General features: G+C 44.0%; 1 protein-coding gene across 1 annotated transcript; it reads right to left on the bottom strand.

The window, feature by feature from the left end:
- Positions 1 to 308: 308 nt before the first annotated feature.
- Positions 309 to 16016, bottom strand: HDAC3 (histone deacetylase 3). Its single transcript, XM_085307806.1, has 15 exons — positions 15956 to 16016; positions 14940 to 15022; positions 9148 to 9290; positions 7608 to 7689; positions 6875 to 6931; positions 6724 to 6779; positions 4474 to 4607; positions 4115 to 4195; positions 3944 to 4017; positions 3601 to 3665; positions 3143 to 3232; positions 2946 to 3004; positions 2451 to 2530; positions 1866 to 2023; positions 309 to 1566 (listed from the first exon to the last, which is right to left on the bottom strand). Exons 1-15 carry the CDS (start codon positions 16008 to 16010, stop codon positions 1497 to 1499), a joined length of 1287 nt encoding a protein of 428 aa, XP_085163932.1. The 5' UTR covers positions 16011 to 16016; the 3' UTR covers positions 309 to 1496.
- Positions 16017 to 16022: the final 6 nt, after the last annotated feature.

The following is a 16022-nucleotide window of genomic DNA, read 5'->3' as shown; positions in this document are numbered from 1 at the left end:
TTTAAAACTATTACTGGAAAGGTTGCTTAAACCAGCTTCGTAGCTTCCTGCAAAGCTTTTACTAAAATCAGAGGGATAAGCAGGACCTGTCCTTTTGTACAAGGATTCAAGACTCTCTCCTCATTGTGCACTGAAGCAGAAAACTCGCTGGCATGCACTCAGAGGAGCTGAATGCCCCTCATTCATCTAGCAAAAAGGAGGCTTCACAGGTGAGACAGCAGAGGACACTACCCTATGATACATGTATTCTCAGTCCTTGACAGGACAGGAGCCAAAAAGGTATGAGTATTAAAAAGACGAACAACAGGTCAGGTAAGAAAAATACTGCCTCTTGATTTAATGTTTAAAGACATCAGTAAACAAACAGAACAGTACAGACAGTATGAGGCTAAACTCCTCCCATCTCCCCTAACAGCATTCTCCAAACTGTGACAGATGCCAGGTGATGACTTGGGAGAAGGAGCAGCAATCTCTGAGATTGCAGGGATGGCCAAGAGAAATGTCTTTGCTGTGTGAGGGCAAGAGAGGAGTTACAGGAAGCAGCTTCCCTCACCCCCTGAACAGAGTGATGTCTCTTGGGCACAGTCAAGAAGGAATGCTTTTCACTCCAAGTGAGCAGCCCAAATCTTTATCAAACACATAAAAGGGTCATGTGTGAACTGGGAAAACATGGCTGGAAGCTACACTAAAGGTGCAAGACACAGTATGTACTGACCTCGGCAACCAAACCTGTGTTCCACAGTGATTTTAGCCTCTTGAAGAATGATAAAAAACAGGAGAGTTAGGTCCAGGTTGGCAAGTGCTGCAGTACTTGCTTGTGAATGCACAACTAAGTAAGGGGGGAACAAACACGACTATACTCTGCATACATTCTTCTACCCTGCTTCATCAAGCTGCTCCCTGCTCCAGTCACACCCCCAGCCCCCAGCTCAGAACTGGCCTTGTCTTCTTGAATGGTTTTCCTCGAGCTGTGGAGCATCAGGTGGTTAGAAAGGTTATCAGGAAGCAACTCTCAGTGCAAGCTTCAGAGGAATTGGTACCTGAGTAGAGGGCTGGGGAAACCGGGATGTATCACGTGTTGTTGCTGAAGAGAGGCAGAGATTCTAGGCACAAGCGCTCCAGCTCCCACCTTTCTGGCAGAAGCCTGCACTGCAGTTAAAGGAGCTGACTGAAAGCCAGTGCAGATCAGGCTCTGGAAGTAGTTGAATGTCTGCCAGCCAGAGTCTACAGCACAGATTTGAGCACTACTTGGATTTCCATTTCCCAGAGTGGTGACAGGTGGAACCCTGACACATGGCAGGCAGTAAGGACCACGTTTCACTGCTCTCTGCCTCTCCAGGTAGCAGAAACACGCACTGCTGCTGTTTCTGCTGCCACCACCTGCAGTCAAATACGAAGGGGAGGGCAAGCCGGCTCACATGTGCCCCAGTTCACTGCACCAAGCACCAATGTCCACTGTGGGACCACCCATAGTCCAAAGTCCCACATCATAGCCCTCAGATCTCAACGTCGCTTTCTTTGTCATTATCGTGGTCACCATCATAGAACTCGTTGGCAGCTTCAGGCCTGGGGGAAAGACAATCACCATAAGTAGGCAGACCACTATCCTGCACCCCTTGGAGAGAGAAAAGAAGGCCTAGCTCACATGCAGAAGGTCAAAAGATGCACTGCAGCCAAGCACCCTGTGAAATATTTTGTAAGGAGACCATATATTTGTAGAGAATGGATCCCTGGATACAACCAGAGACTCAGAAGTGGCTTAGTATTCCTGTTCCCAGGAAACAGATGGTCTTTAGTATATCATCTGCCGATCCCAGCAAGAATAGAAAGAGAGGCCCATTTCTCCAGAACAATAGAGCAGGTACCTGCTGTAGTTTTCCTCAGAGCCTCTTTCCTCTGGATCAGGCTCATCTGTGCGATCGTAGCTGAGCAAGTCAGAAGGGACATCATGGATCTGCACACTGGGAGCGTGGTTCAGCATTTTCAGATTCTCAAATATTGTCTGTCTGATCTGATCCAAGTACTACTTAGAGAGAAAACAAAGGGAGATCACCACAATCAGATCTCACAGTCGGCACAGAGTCACAGCTGTTAGCACTGTTACCTGCCTGCATCATCTAAGTGGTTGCTATGAGAAATACCATTTGTGCAAAGGGCAGAGGAGGTGACAGAGTTAATACCATCATTGAGACTCATGCACATAKAAAACAGATAGATACAGAAACAGAAAACACATAGACAACTCAACAAGGTTCCCAAACACGACAGACCGTTTCTCTCAGAAGGACTTTCTGCTGTCCCGGAGGGAAGGCTCTGCCTATACTTCCTCAGCTTTCTGCCCCCATAAGAATTCCTTGTCTGGGCTCTGCCTGGTTTCACAGGATACAGCATTAACCACAGGGTTTGGGGAATACACAGCTGGACAGCAGGGTAAGTCTGCAAGCACTCACCTGCCTGGAATTTTGATTCTCAATCCTTGTACTGACATCAGGATGAAGGGTGAAGTCTGGAGCAAAGTATTCAAAGTACTCTGATGGAATGAAGAAGAAAGTTAAAGCACAGGAGTAAGGGAGCAGAACCAGTCACACTGCTCTGCAAGGAAGTAGAGGTTACTCTTCCACCATTCCAGCTGTGACCAGACCCTAAAGGGCATCGTGATACACAGCTCTAATTGTAAGGATTATATGAAACAATAAAGAGAGCAGCAGTAATGCCTAGGTCACTGAAATGATCCAAACTGCATAACACAGTAAGGATTTTTCTGTCCAGCAAAACCTACAAGTGGGATCTAGGAGGAGACCAAGGCCTCATCTAAGATCAGAAAGTGCTGTCACTTTGGCCCTGATCTTATCTCTAGTGAATGCACGATAGAAATATTAATTTTCAACTGGTATAACAGGTACCTTAGCTAAACTAATGAAGAAACCAAGGGAACTCCAACTTACCACTGTATGGGAGCTCTTCGCTAATTGCTTCCTCTACAAGCAGTGATGTTTCATAAGTCCTGAAAACCCAGAATAAGATGGGCTCAGTCCAGAGAAAGCTACATGGTAGATTCAGGCACAAAATGCTGTATGTATATGGATATATATGGCACCAACTGCTGTACTGGTGACCTTCAAAAAGCATAGACAAGACTCACCAGCATCGTGCCACATTGCGGACTGTGTAGCCACCTCCTCCCAGGACAAGCAAGGGGATGTTGAAGCTCTTTACATACTCCACACATTCCCTAGAAATTCAAAACAGAAATGTCAGAGCTGTTAACTGCAGCACACACTCACATGTCAGAAATGCAGTCATTTCTGCCATACGTCACCATGCATTCAACCACCCCCACTGCTGGTGTGATACACCCGGCATTCAGGAATCCCACCCAGGGAGCCTGAAACCTCTGCTAGTCTAGGAACCACTGTTCTGCAACACCTTGTATGCAGCCCTGTTCTGAGAGTCCCTCCTGTCACAAAAAATAAAAAAACTTGTTGGTGCTGCTGGAATGCCAAGGTCAAAGCTCAAGTCACACAGCAGAGGGCCCTCTGCAATCCTTCAAAATACAGGAAGGTCCTTCAACTGCTCTGCCCCCAGCGCTGCTGTACTCACCCATGTCCTCGTATACTGAGGTTAAAGCAACCCAAACGGTCACAACCAAGAGAATCAGCACCACACTAGGGAACAGAAAAAGAACAGATGAATTTTGTCTACAGAGGCATCACTTACCAGACGCATATCAGCATCCCTACACCTTTGCTACCCTATTTCACCAGAGAGCTACAGATAGCAGCTCAGCTAGGATGTAATGACTCTCTATATATGGGTCTCTATTATGGTTATATTATAATGACCCTATTCCCTGGGAATAGAGGGTCACCCAATCTATAGCATATCCCTCCAACCTACAGCATCAGAAAAGGATGTGCATGTACACAGAGGCTTGCTTTCTTACCTGCAGTACTATGCAGGTGGGCTGATAGTAGTCCACCACCTGGTTAATGACTGGCTGGAAGAGATGTTTGTAACCTTTAAGGAGACAGACAGACAGATTTGTCACGGCTCAGGAGTAGAAGGAACCAGCAAACAACTGGGAAAAGGGAGAAGGTGAGGAACACCTACTTACTTTGGTCATCAATGCCATCTCGTAGAGGCACATTCAAACAGTAATAACGACCACTCTCTGCACCAACTTCATACATGTCACCTAGCCATCGAAAGACAGCAAAGTCATGACAGCTCTGAAACTTCAGCAATGTGGACAGACCAGACCTGGTCCAGGTCAAGATCTGTGCTAAGCTAGCTACGATCCCTCCTTCTTACAAATGACTACAGTACTATTCCTCTCTAGCTGCTTTTCCATGTGCTTGCTTTCATCATTTTTTCCTGCAGCTGTAATCTCAATTTTACACTTCTATACTGCAGCAATGCTTTCAAGGGATTCTGAAGGGAGGCTAGGTTTGCATTACAAAGGAATCCACATACCTGTACCAGGGAAGAAATAGTTCCCATATTTGTGAAATGACACTGTCATGACACGGTCTGTCAAGTAGAAAGCTTCCTGGACACCATCTCCATGATGAATATCGATATCAATATACAGAACACGTGGGTGGTATCTGCCAGAAACAGGCAAAAAAGCAGCATTGCACAGTCTGCTCTGCATGCAACCAAACCATTACCCGCATGCTTCGCTATCGTACAGCACTCTGAAAACCATCAGTCAAGGCTACACGCAAACCCACCTGCCGAAAGAACACACCTGTCCCACTCCAGGCATATCGAATAGCTTTAGATATGTGTTACATTTGTATATAGTGTCTGTACAAATGCACCCACCACTCTAATAATTTCTTTGATGTTTCTAGAAGGAGATATTAGCATAGAAGGCTTTCAGATGAGGCCAGAAATATATTGGAAAGCACATGATAAAGAGAAACTATTTTAGCCACACTGGAAATGAATAGAAAGCTAGCCAAGGAGGTAAKAACGCTTATTTCCCTCCATGTGCCAGAATACTGGCAATCCTATGTCCCAGCCAGCAAGCTCTAAGGAAAACAAGTTGGATTTTGAAGAGTTGCCTTGTTCCAACAAGGAACAAGAGGCTTGGATGGAAATCCTAGTGGCTGCAGAAATCAGGGCAGTGCTGTCACTCTCACAGGTAGGGAATCGGCCCTGAGGCAATGCTGGAAGGATGGTGAGAAGCTGATCAACAAAGACAGGGATGCCACAAGCACTGAACATGATGGAAGTCAGAATGGATATTTAGGCARAAGCAAAAAAGAGAGGTAACTGGACTCAACCTTTGGCTCAGCTGTCCCATCAAAATGAGCATTTGGGGCACAAAATTTACTGGAGGAAAAGTCTGTTGGGTCACAGAAACAGAGGGTGGATGAGGGGAGATCATTATCAGTAAATGCCTTGGTTTAACAGTGAAAGCTAATGTTGTCAATGCACAGGGCAGTGCTCAGTACTGTCAAGCACTGGAGAAATACCCCTAGGTCATGTCCTGCCTGCCAACTGTGGAGCTGCCCACTCAGCTGGTAGAACTTTTGCAACCTTTTATAAGGAAATAGGGCATCTGATCAACCCGAAGAGCAGGGGATCTGGCACATGTGTCTAAAACCCAAGGAGATTTGGAAGAGACCTGAAAAGTCAGACAACACTAAAGCCAAAACCATTTAAGGCAACCCAGATGATTCACCCCCCACACAAACAACAGCAAGGAAAAAAAGGGGATGCACACCCAGCCTTTGTACACTACTGCCAWAGGGAGAAAGGGACCTTCTAAGAGCAGAGGGACCACCACATCCCTGCGGTGAGAAGCAAACTCAGAGACTCAAGCATGCAGCCACCTCCTGTGGAAATGGCTCCCAAAAAAAGGGAACAAAGGAATAAAGACATATTATAATCTTCCTTCAGGAGTAATGAGGCTGTACTTGAAGCCTCTGACATGTGAGATCTTAACACATGAGACTGAAAAATGGGTGTTCAGAGATATAATAGTGAAGATCTGAGGTTCCAAACATAAAGTAGGAAAAACTGGCATAGATGGAAGAGATGCAAGAAATCTGTGCATGTTCCATAAATGCGACTTGTTAGCTAGTAAGCTTGCCATCAGTCATGTAACTATTTCCTGGCCAACCCCCAAATCTTTTCTGATTCCACAACCTAATGCCTGAGGTATAGACACGAGTAGTGGACTTGAGAGGACAAAATCAAAGATTAATCCAAGAAATGGAACATATTTCTGTAACTCTTCTTTCCAATCTGATTTTCCTTTCTGTTAAAAAAAAAAGACTCTTTTCTACCCAAAACAGATACCCTTTGATCATCCATGCCTAAGTCCTGTTCTTAAGCCAGTCAAGCAAATCAAGAAGAATGTGAGAGTCATTTAACTCTGCTTTATTTCCAGTAAGCCATTTACCTAAAAAAGGCTCACCCTGGCAAAAATGCTGAGATTCATGAAAACTCCAAAATGGATATTTCACAAATTTATAGAGAAACAGAATTTAAGAACTCTCCATCACCAAAGCACCATATTCTAACTCCAGTCTTATGTCTAAAGAAGAGATCAGGCTGAAAGACCAAGTTCTTGGCCTTCTGAAACTCTAGAATGGAAAAGACATAAATCAATCAAAGAAGAGAGAGAGAACAGAGACAGCATATCAGAGAAGCACTAAAAGAAAACCACATGCTGGCCAGGATGGCTCTGCACTTGCCCCACATTCTTACTTAAGCAGCTCCAGGATGCCGATAACTATGTCATTAACGTAGCAAAAACCAGAAGCCTGCAATACAAAGAAAACCAAACAGTGTTAGAATAGGATCAACACAGAGCACGGTCCTCGAAAAGACAGAGAAGTATTCAGATTTGTCTCATTACCTCAAACTTTTTGGCATGATGCAGACCCCCAGCCCAGTTTATTGCAATATCACAGATCTAGGAGAGGAAAGATAAATTAGTTTAGATGAGAACACGGTAACAATCACCCTCCACCCACGTCTCCAGTCTGCAGGGACTTCAATCTGCCCAGCACTGTTGCCTCCAAACACCTCTCTGCCCTTTCCTACACCTATGCAGGCCATTGTGAAGCTCCACCTCGCTCCAGTCCAGATAGCAGTTTGCTACATCATGTCCACGCTGGATTAGTCATATACTGTATATTCCTCTGCAGAACAAGAAAAATCACCTGCTACCACCACTGTTCCCCCTCCAGACAGTACTAGACAAAGCACCTAGCATGTATAGTTTGCTCCCACACTTGTCTTTACACTTACTAGACTCTGAAGTGTTGTCTCTCTCAAATACTCTCAAACCTCTGGAGTTTTTCTTTCTTCCTCCTCAGGAGACCCACTTTTTAAGACCATCTGGGCAGCCTTGTTAGTGCATTTCCACAGTGAAGATTTAGCAACCTCTTACTGGATTAAACATCTACCAAAGAGTTACCTCTGATGGTACAGGAATAGTCAAATCCTGCAACACTAAATATGKACCCAGTAACACAGCAGTGCTTACTATGTTGTTGTAAAAAAACACACACAGGAGTTTGTCCTTAAATTAATAACGAATTAGCTTCTATATATGTTTCAAAAGATAATCGTATCAGCTCAGTTACCTTGTTATTCAGCTGTGTTGCTCCCTGCAGGGAGGCCCCAGTATAGCGAGAGCAAAATTCAAAGAGGCCTGGAAACACTGGACTGAAAAAGAAACAATAGTTCAAATACAGAATGTCTTCCACATCTCTCCAGAGCAAGGCTGGGAATACAGCAAAGCTGGGAATAAAACAGTTCAGGGACATTTCCTGAGCAAGATCAAAACTCATTCTCTGTGAAAAAGTTAATTTGAGATCCTTCTGACCCTTCTTATAACACACTGAGTACCAACAGGTAGCAATCTGGCTGCAAACACAATGGAAAACTCAGTGAATTTGCTAATGATTACCAAAGCTTTCAAGTTAGGCCTGAAAAGGCTGTGCTGCTCAAAACGTACACCAAAGTCCGTCCCACAGCTCTGCTGACATGTACAAAACTAAGGCATGGAGTATGAAACTGCACTGAGGAGAAGGAAGGACTAGTCTGCTCCCACAGCATCTTCCCACTGGCTGTATTTGGAAGATCCTGCCCCCTCCATTTCCCAGCACACAGTGCAGCATGTTGAAGTCAGAGATGCATGCTGCTCTTAAGACAGCACCAAGGCATGATCCATCCCACCACAAAGAGCTAGTCCAGGCATCACGATCTCTGGGAGAGTATGGACACACAGGATGTGGAACCCCGTGTCAATGACCTTCAGTTTCACACTGCAAATTTCATTCAGAGGCAAGTAATGACTTAAAGATTGCCTTTTCCCCCTCATCTCTGATAAGAGGATGATTTCTGATCATCACAGCAGCAAGGTTATGGAACAATCTTTTGATTCCAAGACTACATGCTTAAAACAAGCTAAACTAATACCTTCTTGGGATAGCACTGTTCTATAGCTATTATAACTTCTGCTGTTGTAGTACTTACAGATTTCTCCCCTAAAGAACACATAAGAACATTATTCTGTGACAGCCCTCGTTTTCTTCAACCAGACAAGGTATTGTCTACACTTTTTTAGTCACACAGGGAACCTTTCCACATATTTCTTCCATGTCATCAACTCTCACAAATGTTAAAGATTGGAATTGAGTACTCTCAACAAGATTTAATGTGGCTTTGTACAGTTGCATGAATACCTGCACAGTTCTGCCTGAAAATCAGGCTCTCTAAGCTACCTCAAGTTTTACATGCACACACTGAGATAGCTAAAATGACAGGCAATTATTTTAAAAAGTAGTTAGCATGTTCAAGAATTGGAGGCTCTGTGAGAACAAGTAGAGATAAAATCTCCAACCCAACAAGCTTACAGTCTAAAAATAAATCTACAAACAAGGACTGCGAAGAGTTAAAAAGAGAAGGGAAAGGAAGCAAGGAGGTTCCAATAATCTGATACGATCAAGATGGATATGTAATTCATTCTTGTTCAAAAAAAAGAAAGAAAAAAGAAAGAGAGGGAGAAGGAGAGGGAGAGGGAGAAAACAGTACGTTCAAGGAGAGCTCTCCAGATATAAGAAATTGAGGATCATATTAGCCTTTATGACTCGGGATTCACAGAAGGCACAGAGGACTCACCAGTCATCGCCCACGTTGAAGGCATTGAGGCTTTTGGTGAATCCCTGCATGTTGTTGGGACTCACTCTCTGCAAGAAATCTATGTAATCCTCAGAGTGGAACCGGCACATGTCATGCTGGGATGCCTGATATGGTTTGAAAACCTTCAAGAAAGAAAGACAAGACTTATTTCCTATCCAGAACTGCATTTGCTTTGACTTAAAAAAAAAAAATCTCAAACTAATTGACAAATGACCTGCATGAGGTATATCAAAAATATTCCAATACATGTTTGGCTCCCTGACATACATGTTCATTTAAATTCAACAAGATGCTCCATGAAGCCCATTTTACTACTGATTTGCCTCTTAACCATATCCCCATCTGCAGCAATAACTACAGCTCTCGCCACATAAATCTGATTCCTTCTTTCCCCCACTACAAAACTCCCCACATCCTACACACACCCCAGGCTCATTTATCTCAGCAGTAGGTCAGTTCTCTTCTATGTATGTGTATATATACACATATACTCTTTACTGGCCAACTGGCAAGCCAGTAAAAGAGAATAGCTGAGTTTAGACTTAATTTTTTTCTTCATTGAGGGACACTATTCCCTTATCAGTCACCAKCTTTCAGAGAATTTCTAATACTTTGAAAAAGTAAAGATTTCTGTCCCTCTGTAAGATTTGTCTGTAATGGGCTGATAGGTTCAAAAGTTATTTAGAGAGGGCTTGTGGACAAACGGGACAGTTACATAAGCTTTATTTCCTTTTGAAAGTGGTCTAAAATGGTCAGGGAACTGGATAAATTCAAATTAAGGTTTTCATGACAGCACACAATTGCCAATTTAGCACTTAAGAGTGAGTATCTTAATATATAGTAAGTTAAAAATTAACACCACCTATCCAATGTGGGGAAATTAAAACTCCATTGAAATCAGTAAGGGGGAACTTTTCTGTTTCCCAGTTTGTTTCAACTAAAGCATGCCTTTCTGGGAAGAAGTGGAACATGGTAAAACATGGAAAAGCATGAGCTTGTCTCTGGAGTGAAAATATGTTGGGGCAGCTTCTATCAGCATGACTGTGTCCTAGGCTAAATATGAGACCTGTATTAGTATCATAAAGCAGTATAAACTCATGCAGACTGATAAACTCCTCCTTGTAAGTTCACATAGCTGCAAAATATAACTAAAAGCCCATAATCTGGGAGCAGTATAAACATACTTCACGGAGAATATGGTAGCCTTATTCTTAAACCTTATTTATTCCATAATTTTTAAAGAAAAATAATTTTGCCATTTTGAAAAACAAAGATTGAAGTCAAATGTTTGAAAATTCATTGTGAAGTCCACCAGATAAGCCCTGCAGATTCTCTAAAAGAGGGCTGCAGAGGCTATTATACTTTCCTCTACTCAGGTAATCTCTTTCTGCAAGTGTCAGTCATGCTAGTTTTTAAAGGAACATTCTCACCTGCCATATTTTGGATGCTCTCCTCAGTATTAAATCAATTATCCTAAGGACTAATCATACACAGCAGAGGATATTTTTCTAGAGACCCTAACAAACACAGTCTCCTTTACTGCGTAACTGTATATTGACCTGGATATGGAATGGTGTTTTCCACAGGCATGTGCAGGCTTCAGTGTTTCTTGCAGGACACTGTTTGCGACAACTCATGCAAGGAAGATGAAATGACTCAAAAGGATGACCTGTTAGCTTCCACTTAGCAGCTGCTAAAGCAGAAGGCAAGACCTATTCCCCATGAAGATCTAGGTAGACATCTCTTGGGAGTCCAGAGGACTGATTAAATCAAACAAGACCAAAAGCAACACTAAAGAATCCTCATGGAGAAGAAACAAATCTCACAGGATATTAAGAAGTTCTCTCAGATATTAAGTAGTGACTGGGGACCCAAAACAGAAAGGAGAAGAAAAGGACCAAAAACTTCAAGACTGAATCAACTACTAGTAGAAGGGAAAACCTGACTCCTTCCACCTTTTCCCCTTCACCATGCTCCCAGCCATACAACCCCACCTGCTTTCCTAAGCAGGCTCTGGCACTCAACCCCCTCTGTAGGCTCTCTCATTTTGCTAATTCAGYGGATTGTTTTTCTGGTTTTGCCGAGTTATTGAGTCACATCAGCTCATAAAGGGATCCAACAGCTTCCAGATGCAGCACAAGGAAAGCAGTGAGAACAGAGCAGACGGGCAGCAGTACAACTCCTTCTGTTTCAGCAATACTGAGCCTTAAAGACTGGATCACCACCTGTCCACATACCACAGCCGCAAACAAGCTGGGAAAGATGTCAACAGATAAAACCAGCTTCAATTACCTTGACAGAACAGCAGTCTTTTATATGGAAAAGGCAGAAAGGGCAGATAATGATGTAACCATAACATAAAGTTAGTAGGACCTTTTATAATCACAGTTGACCAATAATCTCTTGGTTTTACTTACTTGTAACTTTGCCAGTCACTGACTATTCAAGATGAAGTTTCCTGTGTGGTTTTCTGCCTCAGGATGACATTTTATGGAAAATATAACTAAAAAACCCTCCAAACCCAGCTGGCTTCATGGCTAAAAATAGGGCAAAGTATATAGCTCTGCCTACTGCCTCACTCAGGCATGGATTTGACATTTAGAAGTGTCATGTCAGAATATGCTTTTTGCTGTTTCTGTAGGAAAAATCCCAAATCTTGAGAAGTTATTCATAGAAAATCACTCATTTACAGTAAAAATTTGGAAACTAAATTCTCTAAAGATTCTGTGTGCCCTGAATATGCTTCAGCTAGATTTCCCCCGTGATTGCTACAGCAGGTAATTCTTTTAAGATGCCAATGAAAGGAGTTGGGAACAGGGCAACTTTTTCTTGAGGTCTCTATGGTCTCAACTGTCAGAACCAAAGCAGCACAGAGCTGAAAGCAGTTTGGTTAAAAGGCGAAGATGTATCTGAGAAGATAAAAAGGAAAGAATCAGCAGACATGGAGAAAAAGTCTCAGAGGTTGGGAGGAGAAAGAAGACCAGGCCTTTCTGAGGCAGGCTAGTGAGGTAAGAAACTCAAAGGGAAAGCAGACATGCCCACTTGGGTGATAAGGTCTGGGAATCCCACAGTGAAGAAGTAGAGCAGATAGGAAAGGACGGGAAACCAAGAGAGATGGAGGAAAACTCAGCTATGGAATGTGCTACTTTCTGCTAGCATGTGGAGTAGGGACTAACTTCCCAATCCTTTCTTATTTCTCCTGCCAATACACACAGAGAAAATCATGCCCTCATGAGGCCGGTTCCTATAGATGGCTGAACATTCAGCTGTTACAGGTCACTCCACCTGCACAAGCTCTTACCATGACTGCTGCAAATCAAAAGGATTTGATTCTACCAAATACCAACAAGCTCCACAAGGGAACTTTTTTAATGTTTAAATACACCAAATTTATTTTACATATTCTATCAAGCAAAATTCCACTGCTGCATCTTAGCATCTCATTGAAAAGCTTGAATGTGACTCTGTGACAAATGCCAGGCACCAGTACAGCACAAGACAACAACAAAATTGCTTGCACAGATGGCAGGTACAGCTGAGATCTACCTTCTCCCTCTTCCCCACTTGTACAGATTTGGCTGCTGACACTTTGTCCTAAAGAGACGCACTAAAACACTGCTATCACCCTCACACGAATTTTGCCTCTTGTCCTTCCCAGAAACTGGAGAAGACACTGTAAATATCCTGTTCTCTAGTGCTCACAGTGACACAATTCCGATCCCAGCATTGCCTGAATTTCAAGCATTTGACAGGTGTTTTTGAGTATGGGCTTTTTCTGGTATCATGACAATCAAATACTGGTCAGGTTTTTGATAGTTCAGTGGAATTGGTTATAGTTTTGCTTAACTTAATGCTGGGTATGAGGGAACACAGGAAGCTATCTAAAATCTGGAGAAGTGCCTGGTCTAGCTGGAAAGAGCCTGGTATTTGCACATTTCTGTCTGACAGATTTGTACAATCACTATGTTTTTACAACAGCTCATGACTTATCCCTAAAACATGCTGCAAATGTGAAAACACATCACTGAGACAGGTTGATCACGCTTTCATCCATAGAACCTCAAAACAAGTCTTGCAGTTACCTGCTTACCAGTAACTTGCAATCACATCTCCTCAAAACAGTTTTAAAAACGCATTCAAGTAACTTCCTAGGTCATCGAGTTCAGACACGTGAATAACAGTGGAAATTTCTGTTTTGTAAAGTGTTTTATTTATTTATATAATCATAATAAAATTATATATAAAAAAAATAAAACATCAAATACATATCAAACATGTAATTTTATATATATATACCCATATATAGATATGTATCTATATACACCATATATATACATATATAAAAAACAGAAGTGCCTGGAGCTGTAGTGTATAGATCAACATTTAGAACAACATTCTGGGTCATGACCTTTCCCTAAGGCACATCAAATAGATTATGGGCTACAGAGACAATAGCTAGCAGTTAAACCTGGCCTCTGAATCAGATATCATGACCTGGCACCATGCCAGGCAGCACAAGAATTAAATCCTTCAATCGTCTGAAACAGGTTAGAAGCAATCTCTCAATACTGAAAACCAGAACAAGCTAAAGAGACAAAACAAGTTGCTCCAAAACATTCAGCAGCTGGAGAGGGCATATTCTGCATGTCAAAATGTGCAAAAGCTGTCTCAAAAGTAACAGGTAGATGCATGTGTTTTAACATTCCTCCTTAACCTTGTACCATTAAACTACACATCCTATACTGTTAAGATCTTTACTTTTTCTTTTTTTTTTCTTCCACTGTGCTATGAGAACGGACACAAAATGAAATGAGGATTCTAGGGAAGGGCCCAGTTCAATCCCACCTGCTCCAAGTGAAATAACATATTTCACATAAGGGTATCACAGATTTATAGCCATATTCTACTATTGCAACATTAGTTCCTTTCTTGAAAGATACAGAGAATCAGGTTTGCTTTTTTATTATTACTGCATGCTAATCATATTTTATCAGGTTTACACAAGCCAGACTTCAGAAAAAGAAAATCTTTCTAATGGCAATGAGAGGAAAGAACTGAACTAGATCGTGTGAGATGGTTAGGCAATAAGGACTTTGAAGACCACGCTGGAAAACATTTAGCAAGGATGAGATAGGACTAGTGAATCCTGCCTTATGGCATCAAGATGAATTAGCTAACTGCTTGGGTTTTCTTTTCAGCTTTACTTCTCTACGACCACATGTAACCTCACAGTAGTCTCTGGGTCCTTCCCAGAAGCAGTTATAGACACTGAAATTTCACACATTTCCCACTGTCACAGCTTCAGCTCCAGGTACAGTACTGTAAGCACAAGTTTGAACATGATGCTGACAGCCAATGATGACCTCTCTCCGTTATAGTTCAAATCAGCTCTGGGTGGTATGCTGGGAGCTCATGTTAGTGAAAAAGCCCAAGACCACATGCAACCCTGTCTGTAAAAACTCTGTTACCTGCTGCGATACATGTGGAGCYGAACAAGAAGCAGCAACATGAAAAACCTCTGGACAACTTACTAACACAGCCTGAGCCTTAAAACAGAGGCCTTTGTTTGGAGTTAGCAGTAAAAATAAGCCCTGAAAATCAGGATAGAGCATGGATCTCCAACACCTTTCCTGTCTGCCCAGGGATAAATAGCTCCCTCCAATGGCTGTTTGGCCAGAGGTACTTCCCATAGCCATAGCTTCTCCAGGAGCCGGGGTGAGGGTCCCACGTGCCCTGCCAGAGCCATATGCCCCAAGAGAAGAGATGCTTACGATCATCTTCTTGTAGAGTCCATAGTGCAGGACAAGGCTGTGAGTCAGTGCCAGGCGATGTGGCTTCATGGGGTGCCCTGCTCCTGGAAGGGAAACAACACAGGGATTCATGGTCCTGGCCCCCCTCAAGCCACCCCTCCGCCAGAGCAGCACACATTTGGGATGGAGGTAGGGAGACCCAGCCCTCTGAGCCACCTTTCTGTGCTGGGCCTTGCAGGGAGAAAAGGATGAGCACTGGCTCCCTGAGCATGGACCAGAGCAGAGGGCCTACCAGGCCCCCAGGCTGGGATGGGGAGAAGCATGGAGAGAACTTGTCCTCCAAGACAGGATCTGGAAGGGGGGGGGGCTCTAAGATCCCCTAAACTTGGGTTGGGGAAGAGACAGGTGCATTAGTCCCTGACCATGTTGGGGGAAGGGGACTGTACTGACCCCCAAGCAAGGATCARGAGTGTACAAACCCTCTGAGCCAGGATGGGAGAAGGAGGGTTGCACCAGCCCCCTGATCCTAGCTCAGGGTGGCAGGGCGATACAGGCACTCCAAAGTGAGAGCTGAAGGGACAAAGACACTGTACTGGACCCCTGACTGGGATGAGCGTGTGTGTGGGGAGGGGTGGTGAGTTGTACCAGTCCCCTGAGATGTGTGAGTGTGTATGTGTGTGGGGGGTGTTGCACCAGTCTCCTGCCTGGGATGTGTGTGTATGCAGGGGGGGTTTACTAGTCCCCTGACTGGGATGTGTATGTGTGTGCACGCTATACCAGTCCCCTGACTAGGATGTTCGTGTGTGGGAGGATGTTGTACCAGTCCCCTGACTGGGATACTGAGACGCGTGTGCGTGTGTCGGGGGGAGGGTTGCACCAGCCCCCTGACTGGGACGGAGGAGCTGCGGCATCAGCCCCCGCACCAGAACGGGCGGGGGGGGGAAGGGGACCCCGGCCCCTCCCGCCGAGTCCTTCCCCTCTCCTCGGGGCCCCCACCGGCGCCCCGGCCTCGGCCCCGCGCCCGGCCCTGCCCTCACCGTAGTGGAAGTTGCCCACGTCCGGGTCGTAGAAATAGGCCACGGTCTTCGACATGGCGGAGAGGCC

This window comes from Rhea americana, unplaced genomic scaffold (assembly GCF_003343005.1).
Source record: "Rhea americana isolate MKP2758 unplaced genomic scaffold, rheAme1 scaffold_264, whole genome shotgun sequence".
NCBI classification, from domain to species: Eukaryota; Metazoa; Chordata; class Aves; order Rheiformes; family Rheidae; genus Rhea; species Rhea americana.
Note: the sequence above shows the minus strand (reverse complement) of the source record. Positions and strands in the feature narration are given on the sequence as shown.

Coding starts and splice junctions, on each gene's coding strand:
- HDAC3 (XM_085307806.1), bottom strand. CDS start 16,010: ATGTCGAAGACCGTGGCCTATTTCTACGACCCGGACGTGGGCAACTTC. Junction 4,608..6,723: donor GGCATCCTGGAGCTGCTTAA/GTAAGAATGTGG, acceptor TGTTTCTGGCAG/ATACCACCCACGTGTTCTGT. Junction 2,024..2,450: donor AGAATCAAAATTCCAGGCAG/GTGAGTGCTTGC, acceptor CTCTCTAAGTAG/TACTTGGATCAGATCAGACA.